The sequence below is a fragment of the Vicugna pacos genome, chromosome 8 (assembly GCF_048564905.1).
Source record: "Vicugna pacos chromosome 8, VicPac4, whole genome shotgun sequence".
Classification (NCBI taxonomy): domain Eukaryota; kingdom Metazoa; phylum Chordata; class Mammalia; order Artiodactyla; family Camelidae; genus Vicugna; species Vicugna pacos.
In genome coordinates, this window is record NC_132994.1 from 31,138,972 (window position 1) to 31,163,034 (window position 24,063).

Consider the following 24,063-nt stretch of genomic DNA (forward strand, 5'->3'; position numbering starts at 1 on the left):
AACCCAGGGGTGACATTCTATGCTAACCCGAGGCTGCTCTCCGCGTCTGGGCCAAAATGCTACGTGCTCCCTCAACCACCTCACCAGTCACTGCCTTCTTCCATTGAAAGGAGGAAGTAAGGACCCAATACAACTGGAAACGACCTCGAGAAACTTTCCAGGAATGTTCAGCTTCTCTGTGAAAGGACTGACTCTGTTCCCGCTCTATTTGCCCGGGAAAGGAAGAGCTATGGTGCTTTCAATATAATGTGAACAAGAGAATAAAGCAACAGTCACCCACAGTCCTCGAGTGACATCCAGGGGTCTCCAAGTCCGGCCTCCTCCCTCCTTGTCCAAGCTCTGCCGAACTCACTGCCCCCCAAATCCAGCCAACCCCGTCCCTCTTCTTCTCTTGCTTTTCTCTCCCTCTCCCCCAGACTGGTGTCTCCACTCTCATCTCTACTCACCAAATTGCAATCCACTCCTCAAGGTGGGGTTCAAGCCCCACCTCCATCTTCCGTAATTCCTTCTGTGGGGAGAGTCTATTGTCCTCTGAGCAGCCCAGCCCTTACCTGTCCTGCAGTATGTTGTGGTCACAAGTACCTGCAGGGCTCCCTTCCTGGAGAACAGCCATCATCACAGCCTCCTCTCTGCTGCAGCCTCTCTGAAGCACCCTGCACGCAGCCGGGTCCCTGATAAGTAGTACAGGAGAAAACACCCTCCTGGGAAGCTCCCCGCGGGGCCTTGGGAAAGCCAGTCCTGAGCACTGGGGCAAACCTCACGGCCCTCACGTGTGCCCTCTGCCGGGTCAAGCCCCCGCCCCACCGGTGCAGCACCGCCAGCCTCCCTCAAGGGCAGGCAGTTTGGGGTTACCGTGCAACCTCCCCATGAAGAGTGGCTGTTATCCCTGTGTGCTGTACCACATGCCCCAAGGGAAACGACTTTCACATAGCTGATGATTCAACAGTGCTCGCAGCACAGGCAGGAGTGCGGTCCCCTCAAGTCAACGGCAGTCAGGTTTGTCCGTGCCGTCACCTGCTGCAAAGTTTTCATCCAGTCAGCAAGAAGAATCCCCAAGTGACTACGAGGTGCTAAAGGCTGGGTTAGATGTTGGGGAGATAAGAACAAACCAAACATGGACTCTATCTCATTCTCAGGAACTCGATTGTACTTTCCGGAGCAATTCATCCTCACCACATTCATATCGTTATTTCCACTTTACACTCAGACGCTATAGCAAAGACAACCTGAAAACTGGCAGAAACAGAGCCAAGGGGATGCTGTGCACCAACACCTGTCCCGCCAGGGAGGGAGCCACTCGGAAGTGTACTGGGCCGGGGTGAACCGGGAGGCCCTGACAGCCCAGCCAGATGCAGTTCTGCTGCTGAGGTTCTTTTCACACGGGAAAGACTAGATTCTTTTTCAGCTTCATGGCTGTGCTTGAGCCCACAAGCCTCCTGCATCCCAGTTCCCACCAGTGCCTGCTGCTCTTTCTCCTTCGGGCAGATGCAGTAGAACAGAAGCTACCCAGTACCAGCGGGTGCTGGACCCCTCGGCAGGAACCAGAGTTGTGGAGCAGGCCCACTCTTTGTCTCAGCCTCATGTGGTCTGGGCTCCTGCGGCACTCTGGCCAAACAGGACATGGCCTGGCCTAGGAATCGGCCACAGTCACGGCCAGGGGAGAGCTCCAAGAAGGAGCTCACTGGTCTTGGACCCGGTGTTCTCCGCTGTCTGCAGGAGACCTGCTGGCTCAGTGCAGAGCCTCAGGGGCCATCACAGTGCTGCTGGAAGTCATTTCTTTGTCCACTAATAAATCCAAACCCAATTTGGAGTGTGAACAAAAAAGACAGAGAGAGAAACAAAGAATATTCTGTTTCAAGGGAATTATCTTATGTTTCACAAGTTGCACATTAATAGATTCTTTCTACAAGTTTGCTTCCTTTTTCATTAATCTGTGCACTGATGCATCATCAGAACTTTGACCAGAAGGCCCGCTACATTCCCGAAGTGTGAAAGCACGAGGAGAGGACAGAGGAAGAAATTAAGCTTATCTTTAGCTAAGTGCTTTTTCAAATTGCTTTTTCCCTGCAAGGACGTTACCCTGAAGTTCATAACCTCTGTGTCACGCTTTCCCTTTCATTTATTCCAAACTCTAGAGGGACAAGAAATTCCATAGCCATGAATTTTCCAGAAAACTGACTTTTATCCTTCTATTAAAACCACATTTACAGTTGGGAGACAGAAGTGGTTAACTATATTCTTTGGTATTTATTATAATCCAGGAAAGATAATTAGGATTATTTTTTGCTATTAGCTATAAACACCTTCCAATTGGCTTTGGCTGCCAATTAATACCGTTTATTATAAAAGGATGTAAAACTAATGTCTCACAGTGGACTTCAATCCAGACTTATCAGGTGTGAAATTGTTCAACAGCTACATCAAGCGTTCCTTTTGCTTGGAGGATGTTTCATAGTATACCCGGTGGCAGAAAAACACATTCTGCCAAGAAGACTTCACACCCCTTCCATAGATACCAGAGCCAGCAGAGTGGAACTGACTCGGAGCTGAGCGCCACTTTTGGGGTGTTCAGGTGGGAAGGAGAATGGGCACCCATCTTGAGGGTAAGAGAAAACTCAAACTCAAAAACACGAGCTCTGAGCAAACACAGAAGACTGAGACTTAGAAGTAAGAGCCTCAGAAGGACTTGGAAGAAGCTCTTAAGAACCAAACAGTGGACACCTCCACTCATGCTTGACCACAGCGGGTGACAACATCGTGAAACCTCAGAGGGATTTAGATCCAGAAAGCAGTGTCTCTCCTCAGCATACCTGTTCAGACAGTGGATCATGCCTGATCCTTGTTGAGAAAAAAAAGAAGCTGGTGATTAAGACCCACTGTGCATCCAGACCCACTGTGCCTGCAGGTGCAAACCAGCCGTGGCCTCCCTGGAGGAGGGGCTCAGTCCGCCCTGCCAGACCTTTTTCCTTCTTCCTAATGTCCTGAGTGAGGAACCACAAGTAGCCTTTATACGCAGACCAGGGAGATCTTACATAACAATCAGTCCAAACTCTGCTCTCCAAGTGGTAAAAAATTTACGTAAGAAATTCTCTTTGACAAAGCTCTGTCCTTAGCTCACTTCTGTTTCCATGTGCCTTTGGTGCTTCTGATTACATGAGGGCCTGAGGGCCTGAGGGCCTGAGGGCCTCTCCTTGCAGGAAAAAGTAAACAGATATATTGGTTATTCTTAATCCAGAGTGAAGGTCACACTTGTTCCAAAGAATGAATAAATGACCTCAAATCTGATCTTCAGGTTAAGTGCAGGACCAGCACAGGAAGTCTGTCCGGTGACTTCTCTCTCTGCTTCACTTTTTATATATATATACATACATATATATATATTTATTTATTTATTTATTGAAGAATAGTCAGTTCACAATGTTATGTCAGTGTCTGGTGTACAGCGTAATGCTTCAGTCATACATGACTCTGCTACACTTTTTAAGAAGGAGCGACCCTTTTGTAAATTATTTGGTATCATGTTGTAAGATTTTTTCCCCCTTTCCTCTGTTAACTTTGATGACATTTTCTTCATTCCTCTCAAAGTGTTCTTGTTTTTATTATGTTTAACCATCTGGCCAACTGCTTTAGCAAGTAATTAAAAACCTTACAGGGGTTTGGAATTTTAATTAGATTATACATTTCTGGATGAATGGGGACAGCGAAGGACTTAATGGCATCTTTGCTGGAAAGGATTATCGTCCCCTTTCCTGTCTTTGCCTATTTATATCATAACACTTTTTCTTTTAATTAAAAAAAGGTTTTTTTAAAATTGAGGTCATAAAATTTTTTTTGAATGGAAGAAACAGTTTTGATCGAAGCTTTCTGAACAATAATGCTGAAGGGTAGGTATGGCCTTTGTACCTAATTTCCCTTAGAGGGACTTACTCAGTAATAGCACTGAGGGATTCAAGCAAAGAAGTATACAAAGTATAGCAAATGGGGAGGATGACCAGGTGAGTGGCTCCAGTGAGGTTTTCTCTGGTGCAGGGAGTCACTCTCAGCTCAATTCCTGACTACTCGGACGGGTGGTCAGGGCCCTAAGCTGCACGGCAACAGGTGTGAGTAGTCAAGGAACAGCCAAGTCCTGCAGCCCCTTCCTGCCCCAAAGAGAAAGCTTTAGGGTTGCAGAGATGGTGGATAAACTCAGGGGAACGCAGATGGCAGTTCCAGGATGGCAGCTGTGCACAGACCCAGGGGATCACTGGCCCAGGGTGAGGGAGGAGGGGGAGAGGCCCTGGGAGGAAGGTCTCCGAGAAAAAGGGAACACAGAATTGATGGCCTGAGAAAAGTGGGGCTGTAAGACCAAAACGGCAAGGATAAGGAAAAAGGCAGCTAGAGATGCCTATCAAAACATAAAGCAGTATGAAAAGGCATGGCTCAAATATGCAACAACTAGTCAGACTTTAAGAAGAAATGAAATGACACAGTAAACAAGGTCCTACTGCAGAGCACAGGGAACTATACTCAATATCTTGTAATAAATCACAGTGGAAAAGAATATGAAAAATATATATATGTATGACTGAATCACAATGCTGTACACTAGAAACAAACACAACATTGTAAATCAACTATACTTCAATTAAAAAAAAAAGAAGAAATGAAATGGGTTCACCTGAAAGAGTAAGAAGCTAGAAGATACTGGGGAAATGATGACCAAGGTGGCCCTAAAAGCAAGGTAATAACTTCAGGGAAAAAAGGAGAGTCAAGGCGTGAAGTAAACTGTAGCACTACTTTTGTTTTCTACAAAAAGAGAATCTATTTGAACGGGATTACGGGAACATTCTCCTTCGGACGAAACAGGAATCATGAGACCGGAACCCAAAGGAAGGAATGTCGTCATTGTGGTCACAGCCCATCATCTGGTTCTGAATAAAGCATAATGTCAAGTCTTTATTTGCTTTCAACTTTATAAAACAACCCATAGACAAAGCAAGGAAGACCTAACTGCAGTTACCAAGGAGAACACAGTATTTAATACCATTGAACTGCACATTTTAAAATGGTTATGATGGTAACTTGTACGTGATGTGTATTTTACCACATTAAAAACAACTTGAAAAATAAAAGAAGGGACAGAATGTATATGTTATCAACCTTAATTGTTTAAAAGTTAAAGAGACCCACAACAGTTTGAAGTAGAAGAGGGAAAGGATACGTGAGGGTGGGGATGCTAATGTCCTCATCTTTAAAAATGTTTCCGAGAGAAAAAGAAATGGAGGTTTAAGTGTATTATTCAGTGCTCCGAGGGTAAACAGTAAAGGAATAAACACTAGTGATACTACCAGACTGAGCAGAAGGGGAAGGGAAGTTAAAAGTGAGCTAAGTTAGGTTAGATGATAAAGGTTAAGAGGACAACAGCATATTATTTAGCATTTTGGACAAAAATTGTTCCAATGTGATGGCTCTTAGGGAGCAATTAGGTTGGAAGGGGTCAGTTCTTTTCACTGAAATTTTTTTTTTACTATTTGATACTGTGTGTGTATATTAACTTGATAATTTTTAAAATTTTGGATTAAAAGAGTAAACGTGTATAACCAAATAAAATCCCTTTACAGGCATTTTATAAATGAGAAAATGCTGCATGAGGACAGAGGTCCTCTAATGGATTGGTGAGGGCAGGGGTTCTGCAGACAGAGAGCACAGCTCCTCCTGGCTGGGGGACCAAGGACCCAGAGGAGATAAATGTCACGTTCCTCAGCCCGAAAAGGGGAAAATGCAACACTTACCCACTGGGAGGCTGTGAAGACTAAATGAGAACACGTATGAAAGTGGTCAGGATGTGTCCGTGGCTACAGCAGGGGCTGAATAGCCCCAAACATCTCACATGTGGTAAGGTCAAAAACAAAGCAAAGCTTTGTGACCAATTCAACACTTCTTTGTCTCAGGGCTGCAGAGTGGCCCGGCCAGGTTATTTAACCTCCCTAAGCTGCACTCCTTTCATTGACCAAGTTGGGGCATTGCTTTTCACTTGTCCTCGTGGGTCTGAGAACCGTTTGTGGGCTCTTCCTCTGGGTACCTGCTGCCAGATCACATCCCCTCTCTACCTCTCCGTGTAATCCCATGTAAAGCTTGTTACTTACAAGCCTGCGGCTGTTCACAGGGAAAATGAGATACAAACTGGGCTGAACAGATTAATTCATGAAACCAGGCTTGACGCTAAGAATGCTGCATTGCCTTTCTGTATCTTTCCAGGTAAATAAATAGATAAAGATTGCTGAGGGAAACTCATGATGTCAGATATGCTGCTGGTCTCAGCAGACAAGAATACTAACCAGATGCAAACTAAGTAAACTTACAGCTATCTGTGCACCCAGTTTAGATGACATCAGTAGACTGTTTAGAGCACCATATTGACATTAAAAACAAACAAAAAATACTTGAAAACGTTTTTTGTCAGTAAGAAATATCTCTACATATTCCTAGTCTCTTTAAGAAATCATAAATTTTAATTTTAATTTCTGAAAAAAAAATACATGGTTTAAACAAAATTTTTCAGAGATGCGTTCTGACTGTATCACCTATACTGCCTCAGGGTTAAAAAAAAAAACCCAAACAATAGATTATTTAACTTCAATATACTAAGGTAAAGTTCTCAACTTTCAAGGAAACATGTCCACCTGTTGCCATGACAACCCTGCGGTCAGCACCATTGATCAGTGATGGAACTGCCAAGTACACACAATCTGTGTATGTGTGTGTGTTTCATACATTACATATGGGGAGCTAAACCTTGTAAGGAAGGGAAGACAAGATGACGACAAGGCACCCTGATGAACAGCTTGGTCCATGAGCACAGAGAAGAAAGCTTAATCCATAAGAAGGCATTAAATCCTCCTCACATGTCCTGGACATCCTATCTCACAATCACACTTCCAAACACACAACTCAAGTAAATGAAGCAATAGGAAAGTGAAAACGAGTTAAATTAACTGGATTGCATGCTACTGAATAAACAGGAAGCAATTTTTCTCAGACTATCTCACTATTTCATTTCTTGCCTTTAAATGATCATTTGTGGTAGAATCCAGACCCTGTGTGGGAAAGAGCAGAGATCTGGCTCTGGGTTGAGCATCCCATGACGTGTGCAAAAGTAGAGGCCAACATAAGAAACAGGATCAGCAGTAATTTCACTGAAATAGTTCACTTAAAGTTTCCTTTCACCTTTTCCTGAACTGCATTTCTGTTTGACAACATTTGCTGTGCCATGCTATGAAATACACTTGTGCCATTAGGTCCCATGCTGTTTAAATTATTTAAAAGCAGAGCTTTCACCAGAATCTACTGGAGCCTCAGGAAATAACACGCAACATCTTAACCACCACCACTGGAATGCATTCAGCCAGATTTCAGAATGTAGGGAACTCCACAGCCTCCTCAAAGTGTGGTTCAGGGATCAGCCGCATTGCTATCACCTTGGTACCTGTTAGGCTCGTGGGCTCCTAGGCCCCACCTGAATCTGCTGCATCAAGACTTTAGTAAGAGCTCCAAGCGATTCATATGCACCGTAATGTTTAAGAATCTCTGCTCTATACGACAAACCAAACAAAATTAAAAAGCAGAAACACACAGAGAAACAGACAGAAATGGAAGTGGAGCCTAGAGGTTCAGAGACTTTTCAACCAAATGCAACGAGCACATCCTGATCCTGATTTAAAAAATAACTGAGAAATGTTGGAATGGATTTTAATGTTTAAATCTACTTCTACATTTGAGTTAACAACTAGAATGTATAATGTCAAAATTGTTCAATTAGGAAAATATATAAAATAGGGGGGTGGGTATAGCTCAGTGGAAGAGTGACTGCTTAGCATGCAGGAGGTCCTGGGTTCAATTTCCGGTACCTCTATCAAAATTTTTTTTAAAACGTAAAGTATATAAAATAAATTTAATTTCAGTAGAGCAGCACTGCTTGTAATTGTATAAGTACACATGAGGCAAAGTGAAAGGCAACCAAAAGCTAACTGATATTTTCACATGTCCCTATGTAGAACCCCCGTACAAAGAATAAGGCCAAAATTTTCTTTGAAATGGAAGTTACCTGGTCTGAGAAAACTTATCTGCAGCACTGCTTGGTCCTAGTGAAGGTATCAGAGCATGGGAGGTTTCCTGAAGGAAGTGGGCTGGAGGGGGGAGAAGTGACTTTGGGCAAACACCACCTTCTCACTGAATGCAGTGGGCTTCACTGCAAAGCAGTGAGTGACAGCTACCGCGTGTGGCTGGCAGGGTCGTCAGGTTCAAGTGTAAGAAAGGGGTGTGAAAGTGACCCATCAAATGTTTCATGTGGTTTTTTTCCTCCTTTTAAACCACAGAGGCAATATGGTCTAAAAGTATGGACTGAGGAATCAGACAGGACATGGAGGTCTGTCTCCCAGCACCTCCCCCTGTGGAGCTGGAATGGTAAGCATCTCATTTCCCCAATTTCCTCCCTGTAGCGTGGAATGACACCCACCACGGTAGAGACTGTGCTATTGACAACGTACCTGCTTTCCCTCCCTCCCCAGGCCCCTTCCTGCATCTCCCCTGTGCAGGGAGATTAAAGATCCACCCACCAATGGTGGTTCTGGCCAAGTGACTTCTCTGGGCCAGGGAACACGAGTGGAAGGGGCATGCGCCACCTCGAAACAGGAGCTTTAAGAGCCATGGGGTGACTCTGCCACCACTGTCTTCCCTCTGCTACAAGTGGCTGTGACCTAAACAGTGGCTGCTCCTTCGGTGTCCCAGGGGGAGGAAGACGTGGCCTGGAGCAGCACCCAGTGTGCATGGGAGGGAGGAAGAAGGCAGCCTCTTCGTCATCATAGCCAGAGATTGGGTTAGTGCTGCATCCAGCAAAAGTAAGGTACCTCTCCGTGCAATGTTACAGTGAAGATTAAATGTGATCATGTATAGAGAGCACCTCAATATTATGCTGGTTCCCGTCTCGCCACTAGCATTTGCCAAGCTGACGCTGTTGCAGAGCGCAGCTGCCACACTGCCACACGTGCATGTCAACAGTCCAGACTAACAAGAGCCTCGGCGCCTGTCGTAGGGACCCAACACTGACTGAGGCCAACCACACATGCTCTGAGGGTGATGAATTCTGTTATTTCGGCCTAACAGTCCTAAGAGACTGGTTTTGTGTTCTGTTTTACAAGGAACTTAATTTGTAATATGGAAAAGTCGATGGCACATTGATGGCCCTGGCAGAAGAAAAACAAAAACAGCCTTCAGTAGTTCCGGGATAAAATCTTGGTGAGAGAAACAGGAGCTAGCCAGTTTTTAATGAATTTCACGTGGTAGAGTGAATTAAATAATTCATATTTAGTATCCATGTTGTGCTCCAATACTAATATTTTTCATTAAACTGCGGGAGTGAAGCCAAGAATGAGGCCTGGTCTGAAGGAAGCAGGTATGAACGTGGATTTGCTGTGTAGTTCTCACGCACGCACGCGCGCGCACACACACACACACACACACACACACTAACACTCAAAAGTATGCACATATATGTGGCATCAGTATGTAAGATCTTGTGTGAAAAACCTGAGGCTAAAATAATTAAACAAACAACGCAAGCAGCTTGTACACATTTTTAGTTCAGCCAAGTACAACTGGACAAGGGAACTGAGACATAAAGCTGTGACCCTGCCCTCCAGGGCTGCACACTTCTTTACAGACATGGAAGCTTCAATTATCCATGCTGGGAACAGCCTTTTGGATTAATTCACGATTCATTATAAGGAAGAGGGAAAGAAACAGACCAGGAGTTGCAACCAGATCCAGGCCTGTGCTGAGACATGACGGCTCATGTCAGATGAGAAAGGCCACATGACTTGCTCCAAGGCACACAGCTTATGATTATTTGAGCATATTATTAGAGGTCTCTATGCACAAAGTATGTGACGCATCCACGGAACACCTGCAGATACAGATCTCTGGAGGCAAGTACAGCACACACGTTAATTCCCCCCCCCTTTTTTTTAGGTGGGGGGAGATAATTAGGTTTATTTATTTATTTAATGGAGGTACTGGGGACTGAACCCATACCAAGCACGCACTCTACCACTGAGCTATACCCTCCCCCAACAAACGTTAGTTTTGAAAACATGTTTTAGTTCTATTTAAACAGCATACTGTAGAGAAGGTTTTTGGTTTTTTTAATGTTATTTTACCCCCCCACCAAAGATTTAGATTACACAATAAAATACTGCAGAAAAACAAAATGGTTTTAAGAGAACGAATGGCTGTACTATATTCTGCTTGTTCTCGGGGCTTCCTAAGCAAGACAGTAGGACTGAAATAAAAATAAGTAACTACAAAAATAAGCTATTATACGGGGAAAATAATTCACATACAATATTTAACTATGATTCTGTTCCAGCTGGCCTTTCCTAGCAATCACTGTACATGTAACTAAGATGGGTCCCTCTGAAAATGCTTACCGACAACCAAACTATTTCCACCAAGCAGGGGATACATTTGACATGCTAGCAGGTTCAGAGTTTGGTCAGCCTCAGTTGTACTTTCACAAAGTTACTCTGGAATAAAACATAGCCACTTCCAGTTTCTCATTTGTGTTGTGCCTGAAGTCTCCGTTAGGTCCACAGCACATTTCTATGCCTAGACTTTGCTTTGGAAGCTTACACCAACTCCCCGGCCTTGTCAATTCCAGCGTCTCCTGACAATGCAGACTGAAAATCCTTAAACCGGTTTATCTAAAGCATCCAAAATTACAAGATCATTTACAGAAACATTTAGGATTGTTGACTGTGTGTCTGGATTTTCTTAAAGGTCACTTTGGATTAACATACAACTGTAAAGATGAGTAACTTTTAGTTAGTGCAGTGGGAGAATTTGTCTCCATTTTTGCTATTTCCCATGAATTCATTCAATGTTCTCACATGATCATTCTTGGAATAATTCTTAAAATAACTTTAAGCATTAATCCCAAGCATTTAGTATTTGGAATAATTTCACTTCCCTCATTTTACTTATCAGTCTTCAACATCCATGTCATTAGTGTTATTTAAAACTAGTGTTATTTAAAATGTTTTAAAACAATCTAAACTATAGAAGAATCTTAGAAGAAAACTTGCCTCCTGGTGGGTATGTAAGTGAGGTGAGTCCCAGGGGTGTTGAGTGGCCTCTTTGATGTTCAGGAAAATTCTACTACCTGATTACTTGTTAACTCCTGGTGCTCACACTGAGATAACCAGCCAGCAATGAAACCTCCAGCTGTTGTTTGGTACCACTTTAAACACAGTGCTGGGCCTAGGCTTTTACTAAAATTACGAAAACAACGAAGCTGGATACCCAGCAAACCATCTGGATCCTTGCACACTATTCCAGGGAACCAGTGTTGAAGCAAAACAGGTGGGCAATTTCTGAGATGGAAATAAGAGCTCTAGGGTTGGATTTTACCTGGTCCACGATATGGGAAAAAAGCTAGGAAACGTTTTATTGTTTGTATTATTACCTTTCGGGGGCCAGTCACTACTTGAAAAGTTACTTTTCTGATCAAAGCTGTCATGTGTCCTTTTCTAGCAACATTCATCAAATCCCAGAGTACTATCAGCGCGGGGATAACTTACGAAGAGAGGACATGCTGGAGGTGCTCCGAAGAAACTGGTGTAAGCCGTCTTCGCTGTCACTGGAGCTGACTATGCTGTTCCTCATTTCCAGCATGGAGAGCTGCGTGCAAAGGCTGAGCTGGTGGTCCAACTTTTTGATGGTCTATAAAGCAAAGTTTTCAGATTTCTGAGCTCTGTGGGACTTAGATCACATATTCCCTGTAAGTGACATTTACTTTTCCTTGAAATAGAAGACTATTGGTATATAGTAAATACCCAATAAATGTTATCTATAATTTTATCGTAAGTTATTACTATAAATACATTATGAAAAGTTAATATACTTGATAGCCTATTTATTAATTTGAAAAGTAGTAAGCACCAACTTAATTTGATAACAGCCTAGACAAGATGCCTTTAAGAGCACACACACTAGTACTTATCATCCCTGGAGAATAGTACTTACTTAGCACGGAAACTGTTTTGCAAGTTCTCTTCTGTAATCATTTTAATTTCCTTCCAAGCAAATGCAGGGAAATGAGGATCAAGTTGCAAATTGTTGATGATTTATACAGTGCTGAAATTCCTAATTGAATTGCCGCAGGCTTCTATCCCATACCTCTCTTGTCACTTAGGGGCTTTTTGGGAGGGGACCTGACCGGGAGGATGTGCAAGACTGGAAGACACAGGGTAAAAGTGCCAACCTCTGGCTGGCTGGGGTTTGTCAGCATTTGTGTCTGCAACCTCCCCACTGCCCCGCCTTCCCCAGCCTCCTACGCCACCCCCCAGTCCCTCCCACTTTCTTGTCACCTTCCTTAGATTGCTTGCAAGACTCTTTATGAAGAGTTTAGCACCTCATCACCACAAATGGAGGTCCCTGACATTCCTAGATGCCCCACTAGGTCATGGCAAATACAATAACTACATGGTATGTCCTCGCTCTTGAGAAATGATTCCCTGAAGGGTCTTTAATTATAAGCATCCCCACCTCACTTAATGCATGACTAATTCATGAAGATTCAGGAAAATATGTATTGCGTAGAGGGTATGCAGTATACCACATTATACACATTTACTTAACAAAATAAACACTCAGAAAAACACTTACTTTATCATTTAGGGTCGGATCATTCAATGAGTAGAGCTTATTTGTAATGTCTTTTCCTATCAGATACCTAAATATTTCATACAGGAAAGGTTCTGATTCCAGAAAGTAAGTTAATCTTTCTCTCGACCAGCATAAAAATCTGCAGTTATCATCTGCAATAATGGTGACCTGCCAAAGAAATAAACAGAGAGAGAAAAACAGTGTATCTATGTTTATGAATTGTGATGTCAGTAACTTGGGGGAAAGGAAGAGTAGAAGAATTTAGTGGATATGATTATAGCAACGATTTGTCTTATTTAGTTAAAGTAAGATCCATGCACACACGCTTCTATAGGTCTGTGTGACATTATGTTTAGACCAAGCAATCCACAGACTAAATGAAAGCAAACTCTCTAAGTCTTGTGGTTGGTCTGTTTTGTGAGGGCTGGTGATTGAAGAGAGGCCACCGTGTCAGCAGCACCTCTACAGCTGGATGCACTACTGTTACTGATGAATATGCCTACTGAGGGTCCTTCTCTGGGTCCTTCCGTCACAGGTATTTCCTGAGTGTGTCCTATCATGGTAGCCCAGGGTAGCCCCCTGGGGACACATGCAGAGAACCCCCGGTCAGCTCAGGACTGGGAAACTGTACCCTCTTCTTCAGTATCGCCACAGAGGAACGTGGGAGAGCACTGTGATGGCTCAGGTAGTCCTTAAATAAGTCCCGTCTGCAGAGCGAGGGGCCACAGCCTCCCTGAACGCTCAGCGTCAGCACGCTGTCCTCCCACGCGGGCCCTTCCCTCAGCGCCCGCGGCACTCCAGTCACTGGACCCAGCTCATCTGTTGTCCACTGTCTCTCCCGAGCACCCTGAAGGCCGGGGCTGTGCCTTTTCATACCTCAACCCCTGGCTTCCAACACCGAGTGGTGCTCAGTGCAGATTTACTGTCTGAGGGAATGCACAAATCAACACAAATACTGTAGCAGGCAAAACCCATTTTTACACCCTCAGCATTAAACCCAGTGCCTGTCCAAGTGGGAGATAAATAAAGGTTTTTCAAACTGAGATGAAGTCACATCTGGGCCTCAGAGCAAATATTTCCAAAGAAGCTCTTTCCTCTTTGTTAGTCAAAAAACGTAAACATATTTCACATGACAAGGGGTACTGATGGCTGCTAAGAGAGGAGACAGAAGACCTAGCTTCTCTCCTAACGTCAGTAACTGAAATCTGACCTTAGTTAAGTAGAGGGCTTGGCTACAACAGGTGGGTCAATGTTCCTAGAAAAGTAAAACTGCACTTATTTATTATATTAAAAGTGGGAATCCCCCAAACCCAACACACTGGGATTTAGGAAATGCATCTGCAGCTCTCTGACTCCATAAAACACTAAATGTCATTTATTCTTTCAGCATACATTGCTACCCTTGCACTTTATACCAGACACTGTTCAAGGCCCTGAGGTTACCATGGTGAACAAGAAAGACTAGATCCTGCTCCTGCGACACCTACATTCTAGGGGAGCAAGCTGATAATAAATAAAAAGATGTGACAGTCTCAGGTGGCAATGACAAATACAGAACGGGGATGACTAGGGAGTGGCAGACACACAGAATACCACTCACTTTTTGTAGGGATTTTAACATTTTTTTTAATTTAACATTTTAAACATTTAAGGTGCTTTTACATCTATCATGTAAGCGGAGCCTTAAAATTGCCTTTAAGGTAAGACAGGTAACATTCTTCCTCATTTTCCAGACGCCAAAGGAGAAGCACCAAAAATCTATTCACGGACACACTTAACTGATGGCGGAGCAAGCCCTTCTGGCTTCCTGCCCAGACATATTTTCCTACCAGGCCAGACGCTACGCCACGTGTCCTGTAATCTCAAGACAGTCGCACAGAAGGCAATTTGGTGAAGTGACCACAAGGTGGGCTCACCATCGAGGACAGCTGAACACAAGGTCATGCAGCCTACAAGTCCAATGGAGGGAGCTGATAAGCAGACATGTGACCAAAAAAAGAAAAAAGATTCATAAGAAGAGAAGTTGGTCACGAGACAACTAAGCCAGTCCTGAGGAGACCCAGAAGCAGCGGGAGACAGGTAAGTGAACACAAGGCAGTGCAATAATACTGTGTGGGAGGAATCAGAGAGACGGGACACTGGGTACTCATGGTGGCCCAGCCAGCACCCAAGTGTTGAAGAAATGGTTAGGAGAGTTGAGGTCCCTTCATTCTGCAAAGATGCCATCCTTGCTTTCGGAAGACGCAATCCATGCACAGTAGGAGGAGAAGTTAAAAGAGGAGTTGGAGATTATCCAGGAAAAGAAAAAGTAATTGTACTGGGTGATGTACCTGCGTTCCGCTTTTCTTCAACCATTTCCATAAGCTCAGGTTTCCACTGAGGCAGTGGTACTTTTAATATGATACTGTAATTGGCTTAGCAACCATTTTTTCTTGATGGTTGAAAACTATGTTAAACCTGTTAGAATTACTCTTAAATTTAAATGTAATAACATATTCAAATAATAAGCTATACCGACAATCTGTAGGAGTCTTACAAGTCTGTGGGAGGAGCTGTTTAGTTGGAAGCCAGTAGTCAGCATATTGACGGAGGTCATTTTCCTTGATAGCTAATGTCTCATTTCTGCCAAATAGTTTTAATGATTTCCTATCTCAACAGTCAAGTGAAACATTTTTAATGAGGAATTTTTATTAAGCAATATAGGAATTTTTAAAAATTTAATTATTTTTTTTTTGGAGGAGGGAGGTAATTAGGTTTTATTTATTATTTATTTATTTGTTTGTTTGTTTATGTTTTTTGATGAAGGTACTGGGGATTGAACCCAGGACCTCGTGCACGCGCTAAGCAAATACACTCTACCACTGAGCTATACCCTCCCCCAGGATAAGAATATAAGCTCCCATAAAATATATTCACTTCTTAGGTTATTAGGGTACCTCAGCAGTGCCAGGCTTGAGCTCTTGTGAAGAATTCCACAGAAGAAATGATAGCAAACTTGATAATGGAAGACACAAGAGAATTTCTTTCAGGTAGAGAATCAGACTGAGCGTTTGGAAGCGGGTTTGCCGTGCTCACCTCCGGCGCCGGATCAGTCCCACACCTCGCCCACGGCGTCACAGGAGGGAAAGGCCTCACACGAGAAGAAGGGGGTCGGAGGAATGGCTGAACGTGCTAGAGTAGGAAATGGTGCTCTGGCAATGTGACTGGTTGGCTGTCCTCAGGGGAGAATTTAGTATTTCCTTCGGGGACTGCACAACACTTCACATGCCAGGAACATGAAAATGTCCCGGAAGTGGTCTATTCAACTAACCGTTACTGACATACAGCAGTCAAGACTGGCAGAATGCATTGCTTTGCAACTTAACCAAAAGATTTACTTCACACTAAGCTAAGGTCTTATTTAAAGGCCAGTTAAAACGTAGTGTTCCTTTATTTCACAGAGCTCGGACATCTGCCTCCGAGATGTTCTTCTTCCCTTAAGGTCAATAAAGGTTTGATTTTCCATAGTACAAGATGTGCTGTCGACCCTGAGAGGGCACCAGCGGGAGATAGAATCCAAGAGAAAAATGGAAACAGCAAAGCTCACTTGATATGAAACAACTGCACAAGGAAGAAGGGACCGAACAAGGAAGGCTGCTTCTACCTTTTGTAGGAATGACACTCACGATCCTCCCAACAGTTTAAGCAGCAGCTTGGGTCTGTAAGTAAAAAACAACACCCAGGGAGCAGCTGGAAGGCCGCAGTCGTTGTCTCAGCTCCGTCACTCTGCGGGTCGTTAACATTACCGCATAAACCTGCACAACATTTACTGTGCAACCTCAAGCGACAAGTCATTCAGTCCACTTGCTTTCTTTCCTCCTTTCACCCTATTGTAGAATATTAGCACCTCAACCAAAGAGTGAATTTAGAGAAAGAAAAATACCAAGGAAGCAGCTCCTTGTCGGAACACGTGTAACTGTTCAGAGTTAGGGGGACATGAGATTAGCAGGTAAAACGGCGTCCAGGTAGAGAAGTCCGGCCGTTGACAATTTCAAGTGTCCTCTGCCACAGGCACAGACCGTGAAAAGTTGGTCCTGGGGGCACGTGGCATTTTTCATTTGGGAACTTGCTTCAGGAAGAGGCATTATACTCCTACACAGATGTGCGGCAGCTATTTTTACTCTTGATCAGCTGCCAATAGGAACATTTGGTAAACAATCAAAACAGAATCTCTCCCGAGGGCTTACTCTGACAGAGTCTGCTCCAACTGTACAGGGCACAGATTTGATGATTCTGGAGTAGTTTTTATCCACTGACCAATCAGGAAATGCCACACCAGACTCCATGCAGGAAAAAGCTGACTGGCATTTGGAAAGACTGAATAAATATCCTTCACCTAGCTATGGTACCTCGAGTCTGGTCATGTTTTTAGAAACATGAGGAACAATCAATCATGAGAAGCATTTTTCAGCATCAAATCCCAATCACCAGTCCCCAAGAAGAAAGAGAATTGTGACCACTGGTAGAAATTCCTTTTTCTGTTAATTTAATTATAAGTATAATTTCAAGTCTGGTGGAAAAGATAGTACCTATTATATCCCAGGGGCTACTTGCTTCTGGAAACAAAGGAGGTTCCTTTCCCACCCTTTCCCCAAATCTCAGTCTCTTCAGGATTATAAGAAACTTGAGTTATTGCATAAAACCACTTGCTACTATAAACAGGAAAATGGATGCAGCAGATAAATGTTGGGCTTTGGAAGAAGAAATTGTAAGGAGGTCAGAGGAAAGAAGGAGAGAGAAAAGAAGTGTGCTGGTTTGTAGACGGTGGTGATGGAAGATACCATAAGAACACAAATCTCAGAGCGTAGCTGATTCTTTAAAATGCAAGGGACAGTGTAAGTCAGAGAAGCCAGGATGCAGCATCTGCTTCCTCCTCCTGTATCCTAAGCTCAGCCAGCTTGGGAGCAGCACTGCAGCCAGGGAGGAAATTTACACAAGACCTTCTAGCAAAACGCACAAATTTAACAAGTTGTGTGGTTACTCAGGCCAGGTCCTCAGGCAGGGTGGGAGCAGGGCAGGCCTGAAACCAATGTAAATAAACTTAACTAAAGTCTGCACATGTGCCCTTTGATCTCCATGTGGCATCCCAGATTGTGTGGCATCTCAAAGAGAGATGTAAAAATAAGATTTAGTTATCCAGAAACACGGGTTTTTCTTTCCTCAGGTGATAACATCCCTTTCTTTCTATTCCATTTCCTATCTAAATAGATTTACCCTCCTGCTCATAAGAAACGCTGTTCTCAGGCTATTTCCTTACTGCTGCTTACCTAGAGGCTGAGACTAAAGGAAATGCTCACCCATTTTCTTGGTTACTTTCCTAACAATAAGAGGGGAATAAAATAGGTGAGCCGGACACTTCCAGGAAGAATCAGAACAAAGCGTCACATTCTAATGGAGCATTTTTTTTGATACAAAAAGAATCACACCAAGCAGTCACGTTCAAATTACTGTAACCATGAACAGCTTCATTCTTTGTCCTCACACATGTTCATTAAATATACAAGAGCACGGTGATGATTTTTTTTTTCATAAAGATTGAGAAAATAAGTTCTCTAGAGCAAAGTCAGTTTTCTGGTTTTCCACAATAAAGGTAACCAATGACATGTGTTAAGAACCCTGATTATTCAGGTCTAGCACAGGATGTCTATGCTCATGACTTCTACTCAACATTGTCCCGGACGTTCTAGCCAGTGCAAAAAGGCAAGAAAGAGAAATAAAGTCCTACAGATTTAAAAGGAAAAAGTAAAACTGTCTCTTTTTGCATATGACATGGTCATTATGAAGAAAATCCTGAAGAATCAACTATAAAGCTACAACATTTAATAAGTGAGTCTACCAAAGCTGCCTCACTTGGAACCTGGAGGGTCCACACAGGCAGATTTGCATTGGATCTGGCTCCTTCCTTCTGGCTCCTTCTCCCCAGCTCACCTGTAGGAGAAGTGGAGGACCCCGCCCAGCTGGGTCACAGTAGGTGGCCTCTAGAAATCCCAATTTTCTCATGCTTTGATGGACATATTCAATAAACAATGTATATAGTAGGAAAAAAAAAGAACCCTTATTATCCATTCCTGACATTTCCCTTTTTTTCTCATAACAAAAGCATTAGATGTTCTCTATGGAAAAATTATAAAAACTGAAATAAGCAAAAAGGAAGGAAAAAGAAGCAATCAAACTCACAACCCAGAAATGATGGTGTTAACACTATGGCTAAATTAGGATATGTCTTCCTAGGGCTCGTCTGGTGCACATAAATGCACCATTTTAAGTTTTACAAACATGGGATCATACTATATATACCATATGGTAATACCTTTTTTTAATAAATCATGACCACTTTTCCTTCCACATCCTTTGGATTTTGAATGAGACATTAACTAGTTTCAAACTTCTTAAAAATCCTGCTAAAACATACCTGGAATTTTTCACCTTTGTGCATCTGGGTTGATCTAAATTCAGGAGAATCTATAAAGGCACAGGGGTAAATGTTATGCAGAAAATGTCCTCGATAGGAGACCTTCATTCTGATAACAGAAATTGGTATTATTAAACACATAATACTTTACAATAAGACAGGCCTTAAAATTGCCATAATCTTACGGGTTTGTATTTTGTAACATTTTAAAGACCCCACCAATGACTGACACAATTAAACAGCACTTCCTGAGGCACAAGTACTTAGTTCATAATAAATTTCACCACCACCAAGGGAAAAAAAAGTGTCCATCTTGAAGCAGACACATGCCTTCCAGTGGTTATCATTGCTGTTATAGCTGGAGTGATCATGTAATTTATGACTCAACCTGGGACATTTTTGAGAGGGAAAGGGGTGCTGTCAATGTTGTGCCAGGATAGCATACACTAGCTCTCCCTCCTGGAGCCTGGTATTCCTAGACATTGTATTTTTGTGATATTCAAAAAAAGAAGCAAGTCACCTCTGAAACACACATAAGCTTCTTAAATGTTAATGCCTAATTTAAACCTACTTCAATTCCGACTCATTAAGTTCAAATAAAACTTCCCAAAAAGGTGAAAACTATTCACAAACAAAAATTTTGACATCAACAAGATTCAGAACAGTAAATTCTACGTAACTTTACCACGTTGCTCTATACGGTTCTAAAATGCAGCTGTCCAAGAACATTCGCCAACAACAAACTCTGTGACCACTTCTGCCACTGGTTGGCAATGGTCCCTTCCATTCATTTCCTACCCAGAGGCCACGAGAAGATTCAAGGCAAAGAAGGCATTTCAGTTTAGAGCACTTACTTTCCCTTCAGGAGAATACTCAGACGGTCGTCAACTGAGGTTTTATCCTCTGCAGCGTAGGCCTGGCCCTTTTTCAACGTTTGGATCATGCAAAACTGTCCGGTTAATCTTCTGAATAAATCTGGAGGCACATGGAGTGGTTCAAACAATCGCTGGTAGATGCCTTTGAGTTCCTTTTCAATCTTTACCTGAAATGCAGCAAGGACCAGATGATACACTAATGCAGCAACGCCGAAACGCGGGCTTCTGTGGGCTGAATGTGGTTTTGAGAATAAACAACTCTGCAGTAAATGCCATTGCCCTGCTGGATCTTGGTCGATGGAATCTTGTACAGAGAGCAAGTGATGAGATAGGTTTAGATGCTAAAAGGGCACTTTTGCAGTTAAACGGAACTCAGAGCATATGGTGACGACGGGCACCATTGATTACACCTCTTCCTATGCGCTATCGAGCAACTGTGGAGGCTCTGAATGTTGTCACAACATTCACCTTCCCCATCTTAGCATTTTCTATAAAGAACACAAAACCTGGTCATTTTTAGAACGCCTTTGTTTCCTGGAAGGAAGTTACATTAATTTTGAAACATAGCAAGAAAATAAGCACATAAAATAGGAATCAACTTGGAAACAAATTCATGCAAATTCATACACTAAGTATTTTATCTCTAGATAGCTGTGATCTAATGCACTAATATAGGAAAACAAACATCCACAGCCACAATTGCTGCTTCTCATTTATTTATTCTGAAGCAAAGTGAAGCGTGTAATAGGGTTTCAACATAGCAGTTTCATCCTGAGCTACGATTTCAGTACAGTTGATAACCCAATGGCAAGTGAAGCTGGCTATTAAAAAAAGAGAAAGCAAAACGGCTCAATCTCCTCTGTTGTCAGACTATCCAGGGTCCCGGTCATGCCCCGTCTTTAGGCCCAGCATTAGTCCAGGAAATCTGTCCTGCAGGTGAATGAACTTTGGGGTTCAAATGATCCTCCATCTCAGTGAAATCTATAGCAGCCACATCGTGAAGCTTACAGACCCAGAAGCCTAGGGGGCTGCTCGGATGTCACTGCAGCCTTTCCAGTGCTCTCACTTGTCCTGCTATCTCCTTTAATGAAGAAATAGTACTTACGTTTTTCAAAAAAGTAAGTTTATAGTCCAAGAAGAAACAAAAGAACAGACACTAAGCGATTTACTTGGTGCTAACATCACATCAGCAACTTCTGAACCTTATGTTCAGAAATTGAGGTTCTAGTAAGCTCTGATATTCAGAAGCTGAAATCATTATTATTATTATCATCATCATCTACCTTTTCCACTCCAGAGCTCTAGTAATGTGTGTTTAAAATAACTTAGTCACAAATATGTCCCACTTCCAGCGTGCATAGTAGCCAAACGGCAATGAGCAGATGAACTTAAAAATTTGTTGACTCATATTCATAGTCTGCTCATCCTACAAGTCTTTGCTCAAGTCCCAATTCCTTCATGAAGCCGTCTTGATTCTTCTCTTTGAAAGCATCCATTCATCAAATGTTTTTCTGAGCAGCTATTAAGTGCCAATCACGGCTGATGGGAACAGGGAATACAACAGTAGGTGTGGTAGATGATGTTATTCCCGGCTATTTGCTGCTCCCACCCTCTGTAAGAGGATCGTAAGTCCCCTTGCTCCATCCTACTCCCACATTATCAGGCTTGGTTGTTCACGTCATTTGCTTTGGCCAATGAAATGGGAACAGAATTGACATGCCCCTTCTGAGCAGGAGTTTTAAGAGCAATTGGATGTTTCTCTTTTGTTCTCTTGTATTTTAGTCTCTGCCATGAGAATGCATGTCCAAATAGATCCTGCTGCTTCAGCAGAGACTGAAATGCAGAAGACACATGGAATAGAATCACAGCTGCCACACAGCTGCCATAGTCCATCTACTAGGTGAGTGAGGGAAAAAAAACCTGTTGCTGTTACATGACACTGAGATTTTCAGATTGTTTATTACACAGCATAACCTAGTGAAAACTGACTAACACAGTAAGCAGAACAGACTGGGTTACAATGTTTGAGGAGGTTACAAACTAGTGGAATGCCTATTACATATATCATCTCTATACTGAAATTGTAATTTCTTGTAAGTTGCCTGTTTTGTAATAGTTTTCGATGTGCATGACTGGCCTTGAAGATAAGATTAGAGCAAGCATTAGATCTTTTACTTTACCAAATATTTGTGTGTGCTTGAGAAGTCAGTAAACATGTATGGTGTGATTTCCAGGAGCCATTCTATTTCCCTCTTCTATTTATACCTGTTTGTTCTTGGTATGACCAAGGAAACACAGCAAGATAAACTGGAGCAGAAAAGAAAATTTAAACACTCGTGTTTTGATAATGACTCACCAAAAATGGTGATTTCCTTAAATAAGTATTTTGGGCATAAGAAAAAAATAGCCATTACATTTAAAAAAATAACATGAAAAAACTGCTGTGAGCTGAGGAGGGTAGAGCTCAGTGGTATAGTGCAGGCTTAGCATGCATAAAGTATTGGGTTCAATCCCCAGTGCCTCCACTAAAACACATAAATAAATAAATAAACAAACCTAATCACCTACCCTCCCTCAAAAATACTGTGAGCTATTTGTAAATTATTACCATGTTCATGGAAGTTGCCTATGAGTATTTACTTTTATAACTGGGCAAAGATTTTCCCAGTGACATTTGAATATCAATAGACAAAAGAAATAATAAAGTTAAATGACTAAAAAGAGAGAATACTGCCATGTTTTCTTATGTCTAAATTGCCCTAATGATTAATAACATTTAAAAAGCTGTTTGTAGAACAAATATCATGGTATTCAAATCTTTCACTTTCAGGGATATATCCCCAGAAAGCCTAATCTTCAGCAAAATTGTATGAAAGGGACCAAAGATGTTCCATGCTCATTCTCAAGTCTGAACAAAGTAACTTAGAAGCTTGTTAGTTTAAACATTTCTTCCTTATTGATTAACTGTTAGTAATTACCGGTCTTTTCTTGTACAAAAGATACGAAAGATGCAAAATGTTGATCCCCAGGAACACAGAGTTCCAGATCATGATATCCAAGGCACATCGGTAGAGAGTGGCCCAGACGATATAAAGGGTACATCCTGTTGAATAATGAAGTGCACATGTTAGATGTCTAGAGTGGCTGCAGCACATAGCTTAATAAATTTGTTTTCTTCTGTGTAAAAAATAAGCCAAACACATCTTAGAAACACCTAAGCCAACCATCACATTAAGTTACATTGTAGTTTTTGTCTGGTTACCAAAACAAACAAATAAAACAAAATCATGCTTTGCTGCAAAAAACTTGTAAAGTATAAAAAATGTTTTTAGAGGGGAAAAAAGCCCCATAATTCTATGACTTGAAGGAAACCATTATTGATATTTAACACTTCCTCAGTCTTTATGCATTCTTACCTGGTGGCAAACCTAATGGATACACAATTTAAAACCCACTCTTCAACTTATTGCAATGATTTCCCATTTCACTAAAACTCTACAGTTTTTAGTGATTGTAATTGATTAAAGCATAATTCATTTTACTATCTCCCTAATGGTGGACAGATGAAATATTTTGGCTATAATTTTTGATAAGTAGCAAAAACAGCTTTATATGTAAAAATGTATCTGTTTTTGTGACTGTTTGCTTAGAGTGGATTACCTGGCAGGTAGCCAAGGGAATGAACTTTATAACTTTGATGACATTTATCAATATCAATTATCAATACAAATGTATCAATGACACATATGCACATAAAAACTAACCTCCCATTTTAAAAAGTTATGCATTTGCAATTTTTTCCTTTCATCAGAATGTTTGGGGGCACCTGAATAATAGCCCAAAATGAAAGTTTTAAATGTTCTTTAGATCATATTACATAGAAAATATTGAAGACATTTAAAATACCATTACTTTAAGGAGGCAGGATAACACAGAGGAAGGACTGGCCAGGAAGCTGGAGGACCTGAATTATAATTCTGGTTTGGCCACTTTTTCCTGGTCTTAATTTTGCACGAGTCATCTAATTTCTCCAGGCCT

General features: G+C 42.2%; 1 protein-coding gene across 2 annotated transcripts in view; it reads right to left on the bottom strand.

Moving 5' to 3' along the window:
* POPDC1 (popeye domain cAMP effector 1) overlaps positions 1–24,063 on the bottom strand; it is a 38,763-nt gene that overhangs the window by 9,010 nt on the left and 5,690 nt on the right. The window contains exons 3-8 of one of the 2 annotated variants that reach the window (XM_072965694.1): positions 23,004–23,128; positions 20,005–20,192; positions 19,151–19,259; positions 12,700–12,867; positions 11,613–11,754; positions 9,606–10,559 (exon numbers count right to left, since the gene is read on the bottom strand). In XM_072965694.1, the coding sequence (XP_072821795.1) occupies positions 10,555–10,559; positions 11,613–11,754; positions 12,700–12,867; positions 19,151–19,259; positions 20,005–20,192; positions 23,004–23,128 (737 nt within the window). In that variant the 3' untranslated portion in view covers positions 9,606–10,554. Of the gene's footprint in view, positions 1–9,605; positions 10,560–11,612; positions 11,755–12,699; positions 12,868–19,150; positions 19,260–20,004; positions 20,193–23,003; positions 23,129–24,063 lie in introns of those variants that run through there. The other variant, XM_031680189.2, reaches the window with a different exon arrangement.